Source organism: Ischnura elegans, chromosome 2, assembly GCF_921293095.1.
Source record: "Ischnura elegans chromosome 2, ioIscEleg1.1, whole genome shotgun sequence".
Taxonomy (NCBI): domain Eukaryota; kingdom Metazoa; phylum Arthropoda; class Insecta; order Odonata; family Coenagrionidae; genus Ischnura; species Ischnura elegans.
The window spans coordinates 77551683-77570383 of NC_060247.1; the positions used below are offsets into that span (position 1 = coordinate 77551683).

The following is an 18701-nucleotide window of genomic DNA, read 5'->3' on the forward strand; positions in this document are numbered from 1 at the left end:
TTTGCTTGTATTCACGCGCGACTATGAATTTGACTACAATTCAATGACTCTACAACTTTAATGTAAGGTATCAAAGTGGCTTGATGTTTGAGCGGCTCCATGATTTTATAAAATTAAAAAAAATTATTTCATAAACTAATGTTTCAAAGGTTTCTTTGAATCCATGGACTATTGAGATGAATAGAATGGAAGCGGAAGTTGAGAGCAAATGATATTCCATGTTTGTTCCCTCCGAGGGGCGGATTTTGATAGGACTATTCCCTCTGAGGACGAAGCATAAATTGTCTCGCGCAGCGGGATATTTTTGTTTTCTTTCACTCATGTTTTTGTCCGCGGTATTGCCGGCGTCTTCTCTCAAAGAGGGCAAGTACTTGGTAAGTCCCGGGCATCTGACGAGAGTATAATTTTTTCTGGTATTAATGAGCCTATTTTACTCATTAGAATGTAAAAATACCGTAGTCATTATCCTTAGATGTGGCATTGATGGTTTTTACTATCTGGAGTAAAAATGATCCAACTACACGGTCAATTTTTATTAGAAAACTGAGTTCTTTTCACAACACACCTAAAGAAGTTAAGGTCGATTTACGGACTCTTAACTCACAACCTAAAAAATAAGCATCGAAAAATATGTACGGCTTTTTGTTGATAATTTAGAAGGGGAGCTGATTACGAAACTCTTCTCTTGGCAGCCCACTGTTGAATTTCAAGTGCGAATGCCGATGACGTGTTCTGCGAAACACGTGCTTTTGAAAGTTTGAGCACGCGTGAGAGGTATTTTTTGCGAAGGAAAGAAAAATAAACAGTATTCATTTGAATGGAATTCTTCGCGTGCGGATTTTTTTTGACAACTCATTCTCTCTGTTGTTGGAATGGAGTCCAAGTATTACGTTTTTTTATTCAAAATATGGCGAGAGAAAATAGGCATGATTTTACGAATTGGATAACTTTCAGATGCCCTCATTTTTTAGTGCACGCTGCTATAAATCAATATATAAATCAAACGATTTGCCGCCGATAATTTTCAGGGTATTCGGGCTGTGTGAAAGAAACGGATGCTATTCGGTATCATGTTGGAATCGGGCGTAACTCTTTTGATTTGCTCAAAGTTCACCATCATAGAAAATCAATCTCTTACTTATCCACATGTTTCAATGATGCCCATCAAATTCAAGCTCCTGTGTAACTTAAGGCCATATTTGAGGTTGAAGTGACTTTTAGACTTTGAAAATATCGTTATTTACCAGTGTTTATGAATACGAAGTGCTCTAAGGAACTTTAAATTATCCCTTTCTTCATTATTATAACGGAGACATCGTTTTTCAAAACGAGCGGAAATATTATATGAAATTATCTTCAGAATTAATCAATGGAATGCCGCGGAAAGCATTTATTTGAGGTGAAATCATATTTACTGTTGCACTAATTGACTTAAAATATTGAATTTTCTTTAAATTTAATGCCCTTATTTATCATTGGGAATAGTGTTTGTACATATTGTTTTTACTGTTGTGTGTTTCCCACGCGAAACCTTCGAGATGAACGTAATCCTAAAAGAATATAACGAGGAAGCACGCCCCACACAGTGAGCAAGGCAATTATTCTCAGTAATCCCCGATTGGTACGGAGTCTTCCGGGATTAGAGACGGCAATTTCAATCGAGTTGTCTGGTTGGTATTTGTTTTTTTTTTTTTTACAACTCCACTCTTCTCTGAATAAGGATTTTCTGTCGAATACCGTTTAGGGGTGATTGAAACTGACTTCACAGCCGATACGTACAAGCTCTAGTGATGGCATAATAATGTTTTTGTTCAAATTGATACTAACTGAAAGAGAAAATTTTTTCTGCTTTCTTCCCTCGCGATGTTCGAATGAGTTGATGATCTCATGGAATAACCGCGCCGAAGGCGCGAATAATTTTGCAGTACCGGTGAGACTTGGACCAACCCCAAACAGCCAGTTTACAATAATGCATTTTTTTAATAGCGCATGTGAACTACTCTTGGCATAAAGTGAAGTTTGTGAGGCATAGAAACTAAAATATAAAATTTATTACAGAGAACAAAAGCGAATATACAATAATAATCCAATTCATTAGAAAATTGACAAATGTTTTACTGATTTTTTCCATGTTTTTAATTGGATAATTATCCATTTTAATTTTTGTGCTACCATTCAGGTAACTTTATTCATTATTTTTAAAATATAGTGTATAAATATGGTATAATTAGGGGTGTTCACCAAAACGAATATTCACGATGATGGGATCTATCAAATTCATAACTTAGCAATGCTATTCCTTGCATTACAAACTTAACAATTCAAAATATTGGAAAAAATCGGATTGCATTTCCATCAGCACCGCAACGAGGATATTTTTGAAAACCTATTAAAATGCGACCGAAGTGACAACAGAAATCCGCCTTCTACGGGATGGAATCGGGCCTCCTCTATTCACTCCCCTAGCTCGTGACATCCGTTTCCACCACTGTCGCAAACAGTCGAAGACGGAGACGCGCGCACGCATTCTCCCCTTTCGCTGCTTGCTACGACTCGCTCTAGTTCGATGACTGGATGTGATGAGAGGAAAGAGGAGAGTTACAAAAAAAAGGAGAGAAAGAAGAACAGATGTCGTTGGGGCAGTCGGGCAAATGCGGCACGCACTCGCGCATTATAAGGCGCTCGGGAGAAAAAAAAGTCAATCACTCAGTCACGGGAGCAGAACAGGTCGGCATAGAGCCGCGACCGGGTTTGCCGTGCCCCGCATTTGGAATGGAAACCGCAACACATAGACGCACCAGCACACACTAATAGGAAAGTGTTGGAACGATAGATGTGGAGGAACTATAAAATGTAGACGAAAAACTGAACTTTAATTTGAATAAAATAAATTCCTAAATATGCATACAAATTATGAAACACGCCTTTTAATCAGTTAACCCAAGAAGGCTTAAGCTAATACCGGTTAAATCGAGTTCCTGGAAAAGAAAACTAATGCATGGAATATATTGTGAAGGATTTTCACGGGCTGGAGTTACTTATCGCAATGAATTGGTCTTGATATGCAATAAAGGAATAAAAGATTTGTACAAAGTATGGAATAAGGCAATAGAGCAGTTAATCCAAGAAAGCCTCAAATATAATGCAACGGTAAAATTGAGTTCCCAAAAATGATGACTAAAGGATGGAGTGAATTTGGTGAAGGAGTTTCATGGGTTAGAGTAATTGATTGTAATAATATAGTCTTGTTAAGCAGTGGAGGTATTAAAGTGAAAGAAGAATTACTTATAGCAGGTATTTAAAATTTTAAGTATCTTTCCATTCATATTAGTTTACATTTTCATAGATTTATTCAACTTTTAATCCTTATTTGCAGTTATTATTTGTCACATGCCATTTTAGTGAATTCAGGAGCGCCACGTTTATTTAGATATGTAATGGATGTAACTGGCTGTGAAATGGCTAATCAATCTATTCTTTGAAGTGAATGGTGGCCGTAATGACGTGAACGATGGATAATTGTGAAAAACTCTAAATTGTGGAAACTAAAAAAAAGGAGTATCTCTCGCAAAAAAGGGTGAAAGGAGAAGAAAAAAAGGAAAGTTGAGGTGGCTTTTGAAGCCTAAACGAGTCGTCATCATCAAAAGTCAACAATTCTAAGATTGGTTTGACGCAGCTCTCCATTCCGCTCTCCTATCTGCTAGCCATTTCATAGCAACGTATTTCTTCTCTTTTATTCTTCCATTTTCTTCTTTTAAATCCTTCATATCCTGTCCTAAGTAATTCATTTGGGGTCGTCCCTTACCCTCCTTCCCTTCCACCTGTCCTTCTGCATTTGTTTTCATCAGGCCATCATGCCTTGTGATGTGGCCAACTAAGCTGTCCCGTTCCCTCCTTACGGTTTTTAGAAGATCTTTTCTCCCACTCTTATTAGCACTTCCTCGTTACTCACACGGTTGATCCATTTTATCTTTCTCACTCTTCGGTAGCAAAATATTTAAAACGCATCCACTCATGACTTCTCTGCCGCTTTCAACGACCAAGCCTAGCTCCCATAGAGAAGCATGCTCCATATGTAGCATCTGATGAACTGTTTCCTTACTTTTATGCTTGTATTCCTAGCGGTGAGAAGATTCTTGTTTTTGTATAAATCCCTCTTCGTCTTGTTTTCCCGACAAACGAGGAGTACCTGAACGTAACCTACCTTTGAAGAACCTTCGACTAGCAAAAACATACACAGTTTGTGGATCCATGCTGAGTCCTCTGGATGCCTCACTCGTTAGCGCCTTTTTGGGAAATCTGTCTCTTTCCCGCGTAAAATTGCGACCATCAGTTCCAATTGGTCTCATTCAGATACGCCTTTCAGGGAAAATTATCGACATAGTACAATACGACATACTCATACGTGATACTGAATCTGCAATAATCTCCACGTTACCTCATCCATTGATGTGGGTAAAATTCCCCTTTGGACTTGTTTTGTGCTTCTGAATTCTTTTCGAAACAATCTTCTTACAGAAATTGGACTCGTGTGATGAATAAAAACGTTGACTTTTCCGGTACTGCTCTGCAACATACCCACCAACATTTTTTGATTGGCTTGAAGTCACTGAAATGGCATTTACCTCTGCGTAAATGTTGCGAATATAAACGACATCAGTATGCTTTCAACGAGTGTTAACCAGGCTTAACGACTGTCCGCCGCTCAAAGCGTCGTATAAGGAAAAGGAACAAAAACGTTTAGCTCTTAATTACACCGTGCAAAGGGAAACAAAGGATCGTTTGAAGTGAGAGGGGAGGAAATTCAGAAAACCGAAACCTTTTAAGGTGATCGACTAATACACCGGATTCCCACAGGAGATGGAATTTTTCCGTGGAATCCTTTTTCGAAATCGTAATTACTCTCGGGAGATACACTTATGGCTGTGACACACGGACCACCAAGCTGGGCAATAAAGGGGACTGAAAAACCTTACAATCCTCTCAAGAGAGCCAATTCATTACGACGCTGGTGGACGCCTATGTATTTGATGCTGCCAAACACGGTCGTTTTGTTGCGTAAAAGTATGTCCGTCAATCGTAAAATGGGTGACTACTGGTATTAATGACTGGTTAAAGAGTCAATCAATACATATTGCAAAAGCGAACTTAAGATCTTAATTATCTTTATACTTTTCAAGCACTAATTGTTCATTAGGCTACCAATGGTGTGGCTAAAAAAGTGCATTTTATATAAAAATTTATAATTACAATCTATAGCATCAAGTGCGACGAATTATGGCGAATATACTTCGAATTACTTTATTAATGGACTAACTTAACAGCATCTAACACGAGGTTCATACCAAATTCACGGCTTAAACTATATATTTTTATTTTAATAATATCACTTCATTCAACTCATACACAATTACAGAATACCCTTTCCAAAAGCAGTAGAATATATTGGTACCCCAAATGAACCTGATAGTATGTGATAAAAAATTTCTTTACTTAATTCAGGGGATATTTTTATTTCCTGGTCGTCTGTTCATTTAATTTTAATACGACAGTAATCATGTATAGATAGAAAACTAACACACGTGGTAACTAAGGTGCTTCCAGAAACACTAAGCAGTTACACACCCGCGAAAATTTATTCGTTCTCACCGAAGGCGACTGGCTTATGAAACCGCAACCTGACGAAGAGCTTTAAAAAGAAAGCTCTCTTGGATAGGGGGACAGTGTTGTTGTGTTCAATGCACTCCCTCAAAAGGTAAACTAAGACCTGGAAACGCCAGCTCGCGTGGAGGATATGCACAGAAGTATTTGCGAGGGAGGTGGGGTGGTGTGGCCGTCAATCCTGCATCGAATAAAGGAGACGAAAGAGAAAGAACGCTTCGGCGCGGAGAATCGGCAACACGGGGAAGGCCGATTTCTCGTGCCGCAGCACCGGACTACTTATTGTTCGGTGGCGCGGGATGAAAAATTTTGTAGGTGCGTTCATTTGGCAAGTCGACCATATCTCTTGGCGCGGAGAAACTGGGAGTCGAGCGTGTTCAGCGATGCGGTCGGTACGTTTTTATGATTTCATTAACGCAACGATCCCGTTGAAACAGCTGATATCTCGGAGAAAATATTTACAAGACCGCCCATTGAATTGTGGGCATGGGGCCATGATCAAACTGGCAAAAGCCCAGATCACGTGATGTATTTGATTGGCTGACTACAACGATAGAGTTTGCTTTTTATATTGTTTATTTCAAATGGATATTTTATTGCCATTAATGCAACGCTCGCGAAGCAGGGAATGGGCCAATTATTTCGATAAAATCAATGTAGATTTATTTATTTTGCTGTTTCCATTTTCCGTAATAATACGTAAGCCGGTGTTTCAATGTTGGTATACTATGCCGCTAACTTGCGCGCTAGTTTACACATTTTCTCTGAGGTTGATACTAAAATGGACCAGATTAGAGTCTAAAAGTAGCTTCCACTTGTTTTCAAAGAATATATTTATACCAAACAATGGCTGATTTTAAATTTAATCCATGAAAAATTTTCTTTCGCCTTTCCGGGCCACTTGTTTGAAACGGCATTTTGCTCTACGAATGGATATTATATGTACCTGATTGGGACTGTATTGGATTGTTTTCACGAGTAGCCACTTTTCTTTAGTTTTCCATTGCTACTATGATAGTATTTATTCTTTTATGATATCCCATTATTAATATTTATATTACGTCACCGGCTTTCAATAACTTTGACGTCAACGTATGCATTTACTTGACTCATTTTCTTTCACTTCAGGATTTTCACTTTAACCGCAGTGCTTATTATGAATATGCGATAAAAAAATATCACTCCATTCTCTTGGCTTATACATTGCATTGTGGATTAAGCTGACAAGCGGCGTGTCGAGTCGAGGAGTGGGGGTTGTATGCAAATGCGGTTTGGAATGATCGGTTGCATTGTTTTGGTGAAATCTTTGGCTAGCTATCACACTATCTCGCGTTGGTTTGCCATAAATTTTCATATTTGGGCGCTCAGCCACTTTATCCGATTATCTCAACGGCCCAGAGAGAAGTCTCCACTAAGGAATATGTGCAAAACTGTCAAAGGGTGTGCTAATGCATGGTGTGAGTATATGAAAAAATATTTACTCCCTCCATTCTGAAATCATACACGGAGTTCAAGCTCCGTGTAGTGCGAGAGAATAACACAAAAAAACCTTTGAATGCCCAAAGTGAGTTTAACTCCATGCTGTCCATTTCACAAGACCATAAATGTCCTCTTCTCATGACGTTGCTAATTGCAAATTTTCAATTTGTTGGAGAAATTTAGCACACTTTCCAATTATCGTTTCAGTAATACTAACATTCCCCGGTCATGAAGATAAATAATGAGGATAAAAAATATCAGCAAAAATGAATTTAATGCACAAGTATAGCTCGCAGTAGTAAATTTATTCTTCTCCTTCAAGGAAGAAGGCTAACGTTATTCTTCTGTAAAAAGTCTTTCAGTTCAAAAATCATTGACATTATTTTTAAGCCTTCTGGTATTACAAATGGAATTGATGCCAACAATCTTTCGATTTTCATGGTTATTATTCTTTATTTTTTCATTCCAAGTTGATAAATGTCTCCGATAATTAACAGTAGATCAAATGTTACTTATTTTACATTCTTTTACAAATAAATAAAAAAACTCCATGGCCTAATCTCGGTTAACAGCGACAGTGATTTATTCGCATCTTTGAAAGAACTGTGACAAAATTAAGCGCTTTGTCAACAGCCTTCGTGAAACGGTATTCCTTCAAGGACTTGGCGCATATTTGATCGAAGTCCTGACAAGGAATGCAGACTTGAGGACACTTAAATCGACCCAGAATGCAGCGCTTAACTTCAAGGATCTCCTTACCGTTGGTAGGTTCCGCTGTAGAGTTTAATCCCTAGCCCGGATTCTATTCCGGAACCGGTTGCCGTGGTGACGAGGAATCCCGTTGCTCAAACGACTAGTTGGCGCACGTCCACATCGAATTAAAACAGTCTCTCTCTTTTAACGCACGCTCCACGGGTGATTACGACTGCCACCACCAGGGGAATTCACGCGTTCAATGATTGCAGCCACTCGTTTTCACTTCCGGGCGACTCCTTCCGATTTCCGGTCGTGTCGAAAAGGATTCCAGCCATCGATCTCTAATTGTCAAGACGGACATCGGACTGGCCTGGGCCCGTCGCCCATTCCTTGGCTTGCGTGCTGAATCGCTTTAGATTCGAATTCGTGGATTACAACGGAAGAGGATGGCTACGGGGGATGGCTGAGGTTCTGGGGCCATGAAAGACAGGTGGAAAGTCTTTCTCGGATCGAAGTACTACTCAAATGAATGTCCAAATTTGCAGAGGGCAGACTTAAAAAGAAGGTCTAAACATATGGCATGATTGATAAACATAGTTTTTCCCGATGAATGGCAAGGAAGTTCTTTACAAGGAATGATTAGGAAGTTCTCTTTCCGAGGATTTCACGATGCCAACTTATGTGCCCTTTTGAGCTTAAACAAATTCAATTTCCGCTTCTCGTTGCATTCGTGATGATGATTAACAAATCACATGGTCAATTTTTCAGTTTTTGTAATATTTGTGCTCATATGCTCATGAAAACCCCATTATTTTATATGTAGTATGTTCACGAGTTAGTAAACCATCCGCTTAATCTCTTTCTTCCCTTCGCTATATTTATTTCGATTCATCCGCTTTATCATGAATGAATTCTTGTAGGGTTTACAACCATGTTAGAGTCTGCATGTTGTAGGCCGGCGTTTTGTTTGGAGACGTTTCCAATATATTCAGGGCTGACGAAAGGATTTATGGATCGATGAAATAAAAATGGATCGATTACAGTAATTTATACTCGACTGGTCAAGAATACTGGTATCGTGCTAGATACTCATCAATATACTTAGGACTCTTAACAAGTCCGATGGAAGACTAAATGGGAGAACCGATAGACCGCAGATCACATCACGTATATTTAGGGAAACAGAAGCACGATAATCATAAAACTGGTTTCTCATCGCAAGTTTTTGTTTCGTCTGTTCAGCATGCAATGTTCAAGCATTGGTAACAATAACTTAACTTGCCATAACTTGACTAAACAACATCCTGGTCCATGAGCGAAATATTTCACCAATCGCAACTCAGACCATGAGCCAACCGTGAAATCGATTTATGACATGATTATCGATAGTCGAAGGATATTTCTACCATTCCAATTACAGGCCACTTTTAGGATAAATTTGCGCTTTCCGTATCTGGTTAAAATTCCAAGTTAAGTTACGTCGCTTTAAATTTTTGGGAGCCAGTTGACGCTCTTAATAAGTTTTCAACTACATAGGTAAGCCACGTTATGTTTTGGTGAAGGAGGTCCACAGCAATATTCTCGATGAATTTAATCAGGCATGACGAGTGTACACTCATGGGCAGTAACCGACGTTGACGGGAAGTCAGTGGGATTCCATGAGGCATAGTAACTGTTAATTTAATATGGAATAAATGAAATCGCTATCACTGACAAGCAAAACCCTCCTGCTTAGTAAAACGACACCTTTTAATCCAACATTTTCCAGTTTCTTGAGTTTTCTTTTATACGATAATTTCAACTTGCCACAACACGAGAAAATTTCTCTACTCAATAGAACAGTAAAGAGTTACCTTGTCGAGAACACGTACACTATAAACAAAAAAACTCCGTGAAAACTGAAGAATTTTTTTAATAGTAATAATATAAGTGAATACATTTTTTCTTGCACCTTAAGGCTGAATTTTACGAAAAATATCTCCGTCAATACTTCGATTTGGGATAGATGTCTCCGCGATAGAGGGTCTAGCTCAACTCCATTCCGTTTCTCTGCGCAGGGTATGGCTGATAGACGCTAGAGGATTTAGCAGCGGCGGAGACGGCGGTCCGTGGTGCTCTTGTGCTTATTGCTCGCTTTCTTCCCTCGGCCCAGTGAGCAGTGGTGCTGCATCTAATTGCCTGCCGAACAACCGGTTCTCCTCCTCGGTCTCCTAATTCGCAATGTTAGAAATGACGAATGAAATTAATCGACAGAAAAAAAATGCTCGCCCGAGTAACACTTTTTACGCTTTGCGGAGATGAGTGGATTGATAGTCGTAAAACAGTGGCTTCATTTCTTCTGAGCCTTAGCCTCGTAAAAGTTAAGGTTTTTATTCCGAGCGGTAAGACTTCTGTCTTCGCTGTATCTTCCGACATAATGGAAGATATAAAGATGGAATATCCCCCACAGAGAGACCTACTTCGTGTTAATAAATCGATTTGACCGGTAATTTTTTGAATGGAGGAGTAATTAAAGATCCGTCCATTAGCACGCGAAGTTATTACTCCTCTGCTATGAAGCATGTCCATTTAATAATTCATTCGACCAAAACTAATATCCTAATTTTGGTGAACGCTATTTTCCACACTGTTGAAAACCGTTACTCATGCCACAGATGAAATGAGATGAGTAACTGTTTTCGCATAGATTTGCACCCTGAGGGATTGATTCGGGTTACCAAAGATAGCGTAGAAGTCTCTCATGATATCCAACGAAATTCAATAATCATTTTAATGCCAGGCAGTGATCATTTTAACGCCAGTCAATAATCGATTTTCACTTCACGTACAGTAGTAATAATTTTGATTGCCACAGTTCGCCACCCATGAATATTCATGAACGATAATTTCTTTCGTAGTGTCGCACTCAAGGGGCATGTTATGTAAATGTCACTAACCAGTTTTTTCTTCCGCAAAACGAATTTTTCCTACTCTCTTTTGCGTACATAAGAGGAAGATGAGATTTTAATGTGACTCATTCATCATAGGATTAAATAATTGTCTCAATCAATCAATTAGGCTGTTCTAATGATATTATTTGCCGCAAATCTCCTCGAAAATGAGCCATATTTCCATAATGCACTTTTATTGACGGATAGTCTCTAAAATAAATATCTTTATCTTACATTTTAAGTGAAAGTCATGAGCAATAACATGTAAAGCCTTACTATAATTATATTTAATAAAATTTTATGAGATACCCCAGTATTATACATTTGTCTGTTATTACCTACCTATACAGCAAATATTGAAGTAACGATATCGTGCGATTTAATTGGGAGTTTGTATCGGCAAAACTTCTGTTTGGTGTGATTTATGAATTTTTTTGTGTAAATCGTTTTTTGCAAAAAAAAATGTTAATTCATAATTTAAAAAGGTATATTATATCTTTCCTGTACTCGAGAGGACATTTTAATCGCTTTAAAAATTATAAAAATAATAGTAATATATGTTTGTGATGAAATGGCTGCATCGTTGCATCTTGTTACATCTTGAGTGGAAATTTTCTCCTGAGGGAAGGCCTCCAGCTTATACGGCGGCATAATAAATGCATTAAAATTCATTCCACGTACAAAAATATGGAGTGAAAAGGGACGATTAAACAAAAAAAGACTCGAAATAATCGTTGATCTCTCAGAGGGTGAGCTAAGTGAGGTGATAGAAGAATGTGCATCTAATTTAATGAATATGAAATATTTATTATGATATTTCTTAGAATTTGCACTTTGTATTTCTCGATACCTCGAGAACCCTCGAAGGCAAAAATACTTATATCACATCAAAACCATAACGAATCAATATAATTAATAGTTTCCACCGGTCCCGAGTCTCAGGTAAACAGTACACCATGCCTAGTTCATGCATAAACCAACAAAAATCTTTTATAATTAAATTCACGGTGCCTAGATTTTTGAAAGGGATAAACTAGACCTTTGAATCGATAATCGGAGATGAGGTGGTTTGAAACGGATTCTCTATTACCCCTTCCATACTTCAGTAGCTGTGACCTTGCAGTCCCAGCTAAATAATGCAAAATGTTTACTTCATACATAAACGAACGCAAATCCTTAGTAATAAAATTTGTGGTGCCTAGATTGTCAAAAGGTTTAAACTAGAACTTTGAATCGATAGTTGCATGCGTGGCGGTTTGCGACCGAACCCCTAGTACTCCTTCCTAACTTCAGCGGCTGTGACCTTGCTTCTCCGAGTGTCTACTAGCGGAGTAAATATACGCCGTGAGGACACAATCATGTAGACGCCAGCCTCAGCTATACATTTAGACGGTAGCGAAAGCGTAATAGGCCATTACATTAGCGAGGTATCAGTATAATATTATCCTCTATATTTTTTGGATAGCGAAAGACAGAGATATTGGCGGTCTGCGACGGATTCCCTAGTGCCCCTTTCTTACTTCAGTGGCTGTGACCTCGTCTCTCCCCAGTGTCTGTTAGCGGAGCAAATATATGCCTTGACGACGGCATACGCCAGCCTCAGCTTTTCTTTGCTTTCTGGGCGTTCTCCCGCGTCACTAAAGTCAGTAAACGTATCCCTGCCCCCGGAGGCGGTCCGAGGTAGACGGATGAAGAGAGGGCAAGGCCACCACGGTAGCACCAGACGAGGACGAGCGGTTGATGGAGAACGGGTGATTTGGGAGTTGGCTACTGGAACGCCCTCGCAGACACTTTGACAAACAGGCCCACATCACTCCCCTCCCTTCAACGTTCCTTCTTCCCGACGTAAATATATTTGGGGCCAGAATTCGTGTACGAAATTGCCAATTGGCCACCGGGGAAGTTGGCTCTTGGTTCAGTCAACGTGATATTTTATGTTAAGACGGTAGCGAAAGCGGAATAGGCCGTTACATCAGTGGTGAAGTCACAATGAAATATTATCCTTGCATAGATATTTTGGAGAGCGAAAGACAAAGATATTACAACTTATCTAAAAATGTGTGTTGCCGCGAATTGGGCGATTGTCAATGGAATTTTAATGCCTCTTCATGTCCATAGCATTTTCAGCGGATAACCAGTACTGTTGCAGGTTAAATCTAAATTGGAAACCATGACGTGATGGAAAGGCTCCATAATAGCAATGGAGAGACAAAGTATCATAGTCACATACTCTTTTCATTCATATTATTGTGTCAGGTACTTTGTGTCAAAATTCAGAGTGATGGTGGATTTTGAAGGTGCTTTCGCTACTAGTACTGTGATTTTCTCGTGGAAAGAGATGAATATCCACTAAAATCTTATCGAAAATACGTGTTTGATGAAAAGTAATATCCCACGGGGTATAATTCAAAATTAGCCCGAATAAAAATGTATCACGAAAAGTTATTCTTATTTTATCTGTTATTCTAATTAAGTATTAGAGATCTCCTGTCATTTTTACTCTTAGGCTTCCTTACGTATCAAATCCCTCGGAACGTGTGGGGAAGTTAATTTTTTTGGGAAAGAGGTCCCTAATTGGCCAGTCTCTCCCACCTTCTCCACCCTTGGATTTCCCCCGTCACCCTCCCTCACTCCTCCACGCAGTTATGCACTAACGGTTACCCACGCATGTGACTTGGGCACCGTTAGTGCTCAACACTATTTTAAACGTAGGTCATTATTTTAATGAAGTTGGATTTTCTAAATATGATGTTGAATAAAGTGACTTATCTTTTATGTGGTATTATCGCCATTTATCGTATGTCTCATCGCCTCATTTTGACTATGTTGTAAAATAGTCAAAATGAGGCGATATGACTATGGCGAATGACATAACTATTTATATGTTTACATTCGATTTTTTCTCTTCAAAAATAGTTGGACTTATTTTTAGGAATCAAATTAACACGTGTGTTTATGATTTCTCATGTGATCGTTACAATATATTTTAAAGTGATATCCCATTGTAATCATTATAATTTAGTGCTATATCCTGTTTGGCGAGAGCTGGATTACTTGTTTATAAATGTTTATAAAATAGGCTCGTCTTCTAGATGGCGACCAAAACTTCTAAAACTTCTTCCTAATGATGATGACATAGGTACTTCAGTTTCGTACTTTTCAATAAAACTGCCAGTTATTTTTTAGAGTTTTCTGTGCTGAGGGAAGTGCTTCTTTTTGCTGCTGAACACCCGTCCTAACAATGACCTCTTATCACTCTCTCCGATCAGGACCACATCGGGGAAGTGCTGGAGAAGTGGACGCAGATCGACGACGAGATATGGGCCAAGGTGATTGTGCTGGAGAGGAACCGCAGAGTGGCCAAGGCGTACGCCCGGGCGCCCGTGCTCACCGTCAACGGATCCGACGAAGGATTTGACGGATTCAGGTGAGGCCACCCGAACTAGTGTCTGGAACAAGTATCCAACGATTTGATCGATGGATTTTTCTCATTTATGGGAAATTTCACCGAAATCGTTGGCACATTAATGGCTTTGCCTGGTTTCGCTTTTTAGTAGGGCCCTCTTCGCTTCTATAGCGTTGAGGTGTTTTTCCCTCTCCCGTTCCTTCCGCACCTTTCCTCCCCTAGAGGCGTCGTCGGGCTCCAATCGTGGCTGCGCCTCTTTCCTTTTCCCTTCCTCTCCTCCCCCTACCCAGGTGATCGGGCGTATAAGCCACTGGCTTGGTTCACGGCCCCGGTGCGTTGTATCCTCGAAGGGCTCCCCTGAGCCCTCATACGTTGTCTGGAACAAGTGCGTGGAATTTTGAAAATAATAAATGACAGGGTGAATAGAACAAGTGTGTGAAATATTTATAATAATAAATAACAGGGTGGATGAAACATCTCGAGCAAAAAGACGAAAATATAACTGATGGCTTCAGGCTTTACTTTGTGCAACCTCTCCATATTGGAAATAAAGGAATAAAACTTTGTAAGGTTTACTATGATATTAATATGGGCACGACCCGGGTTTCGTAAATTGTAGGTGTACTTTCAGGTGTAGTGAAGATGTAACTGCGTTATGAAACCCTGGTGGTGCCCATATTAATATAATAGTGAACCTTACAAAGTTTTATTCCTTTATTTCCAAAAAGGCGAAAATTGTATTGATGAGAAAGATATCTGATAAAGTCACGAATATCCCGGCTTAACTAGATTATAACTGCTGCTCTTTAAACCATACATCATTATCTTGTTTCCATTTTACTTTATCTATGATAATAAGAACTTATCATTTCATAAAATAGGTTAATCTAAAATAATAGCTCCCGTTGTCAGAGTGATTATCTTGGAAAATATTGAGCTTCTAATTCAAATTTGTACTTACCTAACTAATTTGCATATGAAAACAGAATTAACATTTTTTTATTTCTATACTCTTGATCACTTTTTCTTTCACAAGTTTAGTAGATTCGATATTATAGTAATGAGAATCATGAAAGTTTTAATAAGTCTTTAAAAAATTACTGGATTTTTGGGACCAATGCAATTTTTTTACATTAGTGATGTACATATTTATCTTTTTTTATGTAATCTTGATTAATTCTTAAATTACTATCATGGTCTCATCTGCGATTTCAAAGCAGAAGTTTGCATTAAAATTCTCGATAAATATGCTCATGCCTTTTGAAAAGGAATGAGGCAATAGCTTAAACACGTCAGGTGGTACTATTTGTGCCCTCCGTTAGTTTCTAGATTTGCATAGTATGTCAAGTTTGCAATGCAAGGAATAGGTGGATATAGAATTGTCTCTGCGAAATTCACTGCATTGGAGAATCAGAATGGATCCTCAGGAATGCCCTAGACGCCACTACGTCCTTATTGACTCTTTCAATTCCCATCCTTGAGTCTAAATAAAGATGCTAACGACCTCTACGAAGAAGTTCGTCTGAGGAATCGGCTGGAGGATGACAACCTAACGGAGTATGTTTGTCATACTATACATTTCTCGCGTGAGGTCGCTATTATATCAACACAAGCTTACCAGCTTCCGTATACTAATCAAAAAAAGTGGGTTCATAGAAAAATTCTGTCACAGCAATTTGTGATGAACATGTAAAACCTTTACAAGTCTGTCTTGATCGACGATTTGTACAAAAAACGAATGCCCATGAGGCGCAATTAAAAAAAATGTTTATTTCTTTCATGCATAAATATTATAACAAGGTTGTTACCTCTGGAATGGGATTCAAGGAATTTATTTAGACGCAGTAAATCATGAATGTATTTATTAGATCGAAGGTTTATGAGAATCTTTGCTGATTACAATACAATGAATAAAAATAAACCTGTCTGGTTGATGTGATGGGAGGAAGTTCTATGTTAAACAAGACCGAAAGAGTATCTCCCCCATCAAAATTTAGATCGCGCAAGTTTCACGTTTGGAAAATAGAGAATATTTACTCTCTAATAAACATGGTCTTGACTTATTGCCTAACACATTACTTGCATGCGTAAAAAATGTATCCCCTGAATTTTATTACGCTACTTATTAAAATAATAATACGATTCATTTTTGCCATAATCTCACTTTCACTGATCAAAAATCCCACGGCTATGTGACACTGCCTTCCCATATTATCTCCTTTTAGCTATACATATCTATTCTCATGGCTATATCTATTCCTCATCATAAAATATTTTCAGCAAAATATAAAGTAAAATTTACGCATTCAAACTCTTCGGAAGAAGTTACTGAGTTACAAATTCTGGTTACAATGTTCCTTTTGGTTGATATTTTTCGCTAAATAAGAATACAGAAGAAAGAAACGAGGTGAAAAAAATTGTAGTTGTAATAAAGTTGTGGATTAGTATAAATTTTAAGGCCCAAAGTGTCTTTCTTTGTCGTCATTATGATATTAACCGTGAGAATAACTGGAAGAGATGATCGAAAGCTTATTTTATTTCTGATGAATTTTTCTTGTGTTTGTTTTCTTTTCACTTCAGGTGATTGACATATTTCTCATTTTAACTAAATGGTTAACAATAGAATGGGAATGGCGTCATAACCATAATTAATATCCTCGCCTCGTGACCCTTGTATCCTCTTCTTGTCAAAGTTACCGTTGATTTCGCTGACTCATGGTCCATCTCGATGATTAGTCCTCACCATTGGTACCATCTCATCACTATATTTAAAGCCTTGACGGCATTGATAATCTTTTTTCTTTCCATTACAGGATAGGACTATGTGGTTTTGACAACCCGATGAGAGATCAAAAAACCGAAGAGATAAAACGTCACATTGGACATGTAAGTTTATCTCTCCTTCATCCATTTTCCTTCTCTTGTCCTATTTAATTCTTTGTCTATGTAACTGTTTTAGCGAGAAGAAACTCAAAAAAATTACGTACTGATCCTGAGCTTCTTATCGTGAGTGTAATTATTATCGTGAGTGTAATTAGAATTAATAATAATAATGTCTATAATTAATAATAATAATAATAAAGAATAATTATAATGTCAGAATATAACAACTTTTTTCACGCTGGATATTACACTGTTTGGAATGGTAAACTACTTAACTTTTATCCTCATGCCTTTACCCACAAAATAAAAGTTATTCTTGGATATTTACGAAAATTTTATTCCACACAGGCCTTTACTGCAAAAATTTACTTACTTATAGAAAAATATGCATTATTACTTCTTTACTTCTTCTCTTAACTTTTATGAATAGTAAAACTTTGTATAGTTCTTCAATTATTGATAATTTAGTTTAAAAGCTTGTAAGAAACTTCATTTCCCATGTCATTTCCGTTTTGGTACCTCGAAGATTTCTCAGTTTTCACCTGAATGCGTCAAGTACCTCGTAATCGCTTGTTTTTTTTATGACCAAGTGTCGTACTTTTGCTGTCTACATTTCCCTATAGCAAATCTTTTTCATCATTGTTCTCGCTTCCTTCGCCATTCTAGCCGCCTTCATCACTCTTTGTTTCTGAGTTACCTACGATTTTGCACATTTTGATTAGATTGATCCGAAATTGTAAAACACAGCAAATAAATTCAAATGGCTTCTCTTTCGGAGGTGTCATTTATCGGACAACTTTCCTCCTACAAATCCGAAGTGAAAGTTAACGAATAACCCCAGTGTTTGGGCTCATGGTCTTATACCTTTAAGTCACTATTATTGGGTGTCAAACCCGGACCTAAAAATGGTAAACAAGTCTCCTCCTGTTTTACTCATAAGTCTAATCAGTTATTTTCAGGGTCGGTTTTATAATGTCGGCTTTTTTTTAAGCATAAAAATCAGACTTAACTACGTCTTCTAATTGAGGTCATCTACTTAACTAACCGTTATCATAAAATACTTTTTGCTAATTTAACCACCGAATATCTATAATTTAAGGATATTTAAGTTATTTTTAAGTTAAGTATAGGTTATGTTATCCACCAAACTCTAATTTTTTTCTCTACTTCCTTCCCTCCCGCCATCTTCCGAATCAACCTTGCTTTCTATCAATCCTTTCCAATGCGTGCTCCCACGGTCTCCGCAGGGTGTCAAAGTGAAGATGGACGAGGAGGGCAACATCCTGGTGAAGCGCGTGTCCAAGTGCAACGTGTACGTGCGCAGCCCTGCCGCCAACGGACACGCGGATCTGGCGACGGAGACGAGCCTCGGCCAAGACGTGGCCCGGCTACCCAACGGCGCGCTCGAGGTGGACAAGCCGGTCAAGGTGAGCCATGGAGCACGTACATTTTTTAGCAGGAGATGTCGTCGACGCCTGTAAATAACACTGAGATGGCAATAAATAACGAGGTAACTGTTTGTGAGATAGCTAAGGTTCTGTTCCGATGACGTCGTAAGTTCATTTCTTTTACTTGTAAAAGTGTCCGGTAAATAATAGTAACCCATAGTGATTGCGATTTTTTTCGTTTTTACCTTAAAGAAAACC

The 18701-nt window shown here is 38.4% G+C and overlaps 1 protein-coding gene across 2 annotated transcripts in view; it reads left to right on the top strand.

The window, feature by feature from the left end:
• The window catches only part of LOC124154004, a 259170-nt gene that overhangs the window by 200583 nt on the left and 39886 nt on the right, over nt 1-18701 (top strand). For both annotated transcript variants that reach the window (XM_046527473.1, XM_046527474.1), the window contains exons 3-5: nt 14036-14193; nt 16986-17058; nt 18303-18482. In XM_046527473.1, the coding sequence (XP_046383429.1) occupies nt 14036-14193; nt 16986-17058; nt 18303-18482 (411 nt within the window). The remainder of the gene's footprint in view (nt 1-14035; nt 14194-16985; nt 17059-18302; nt 18483-18701) is intronic.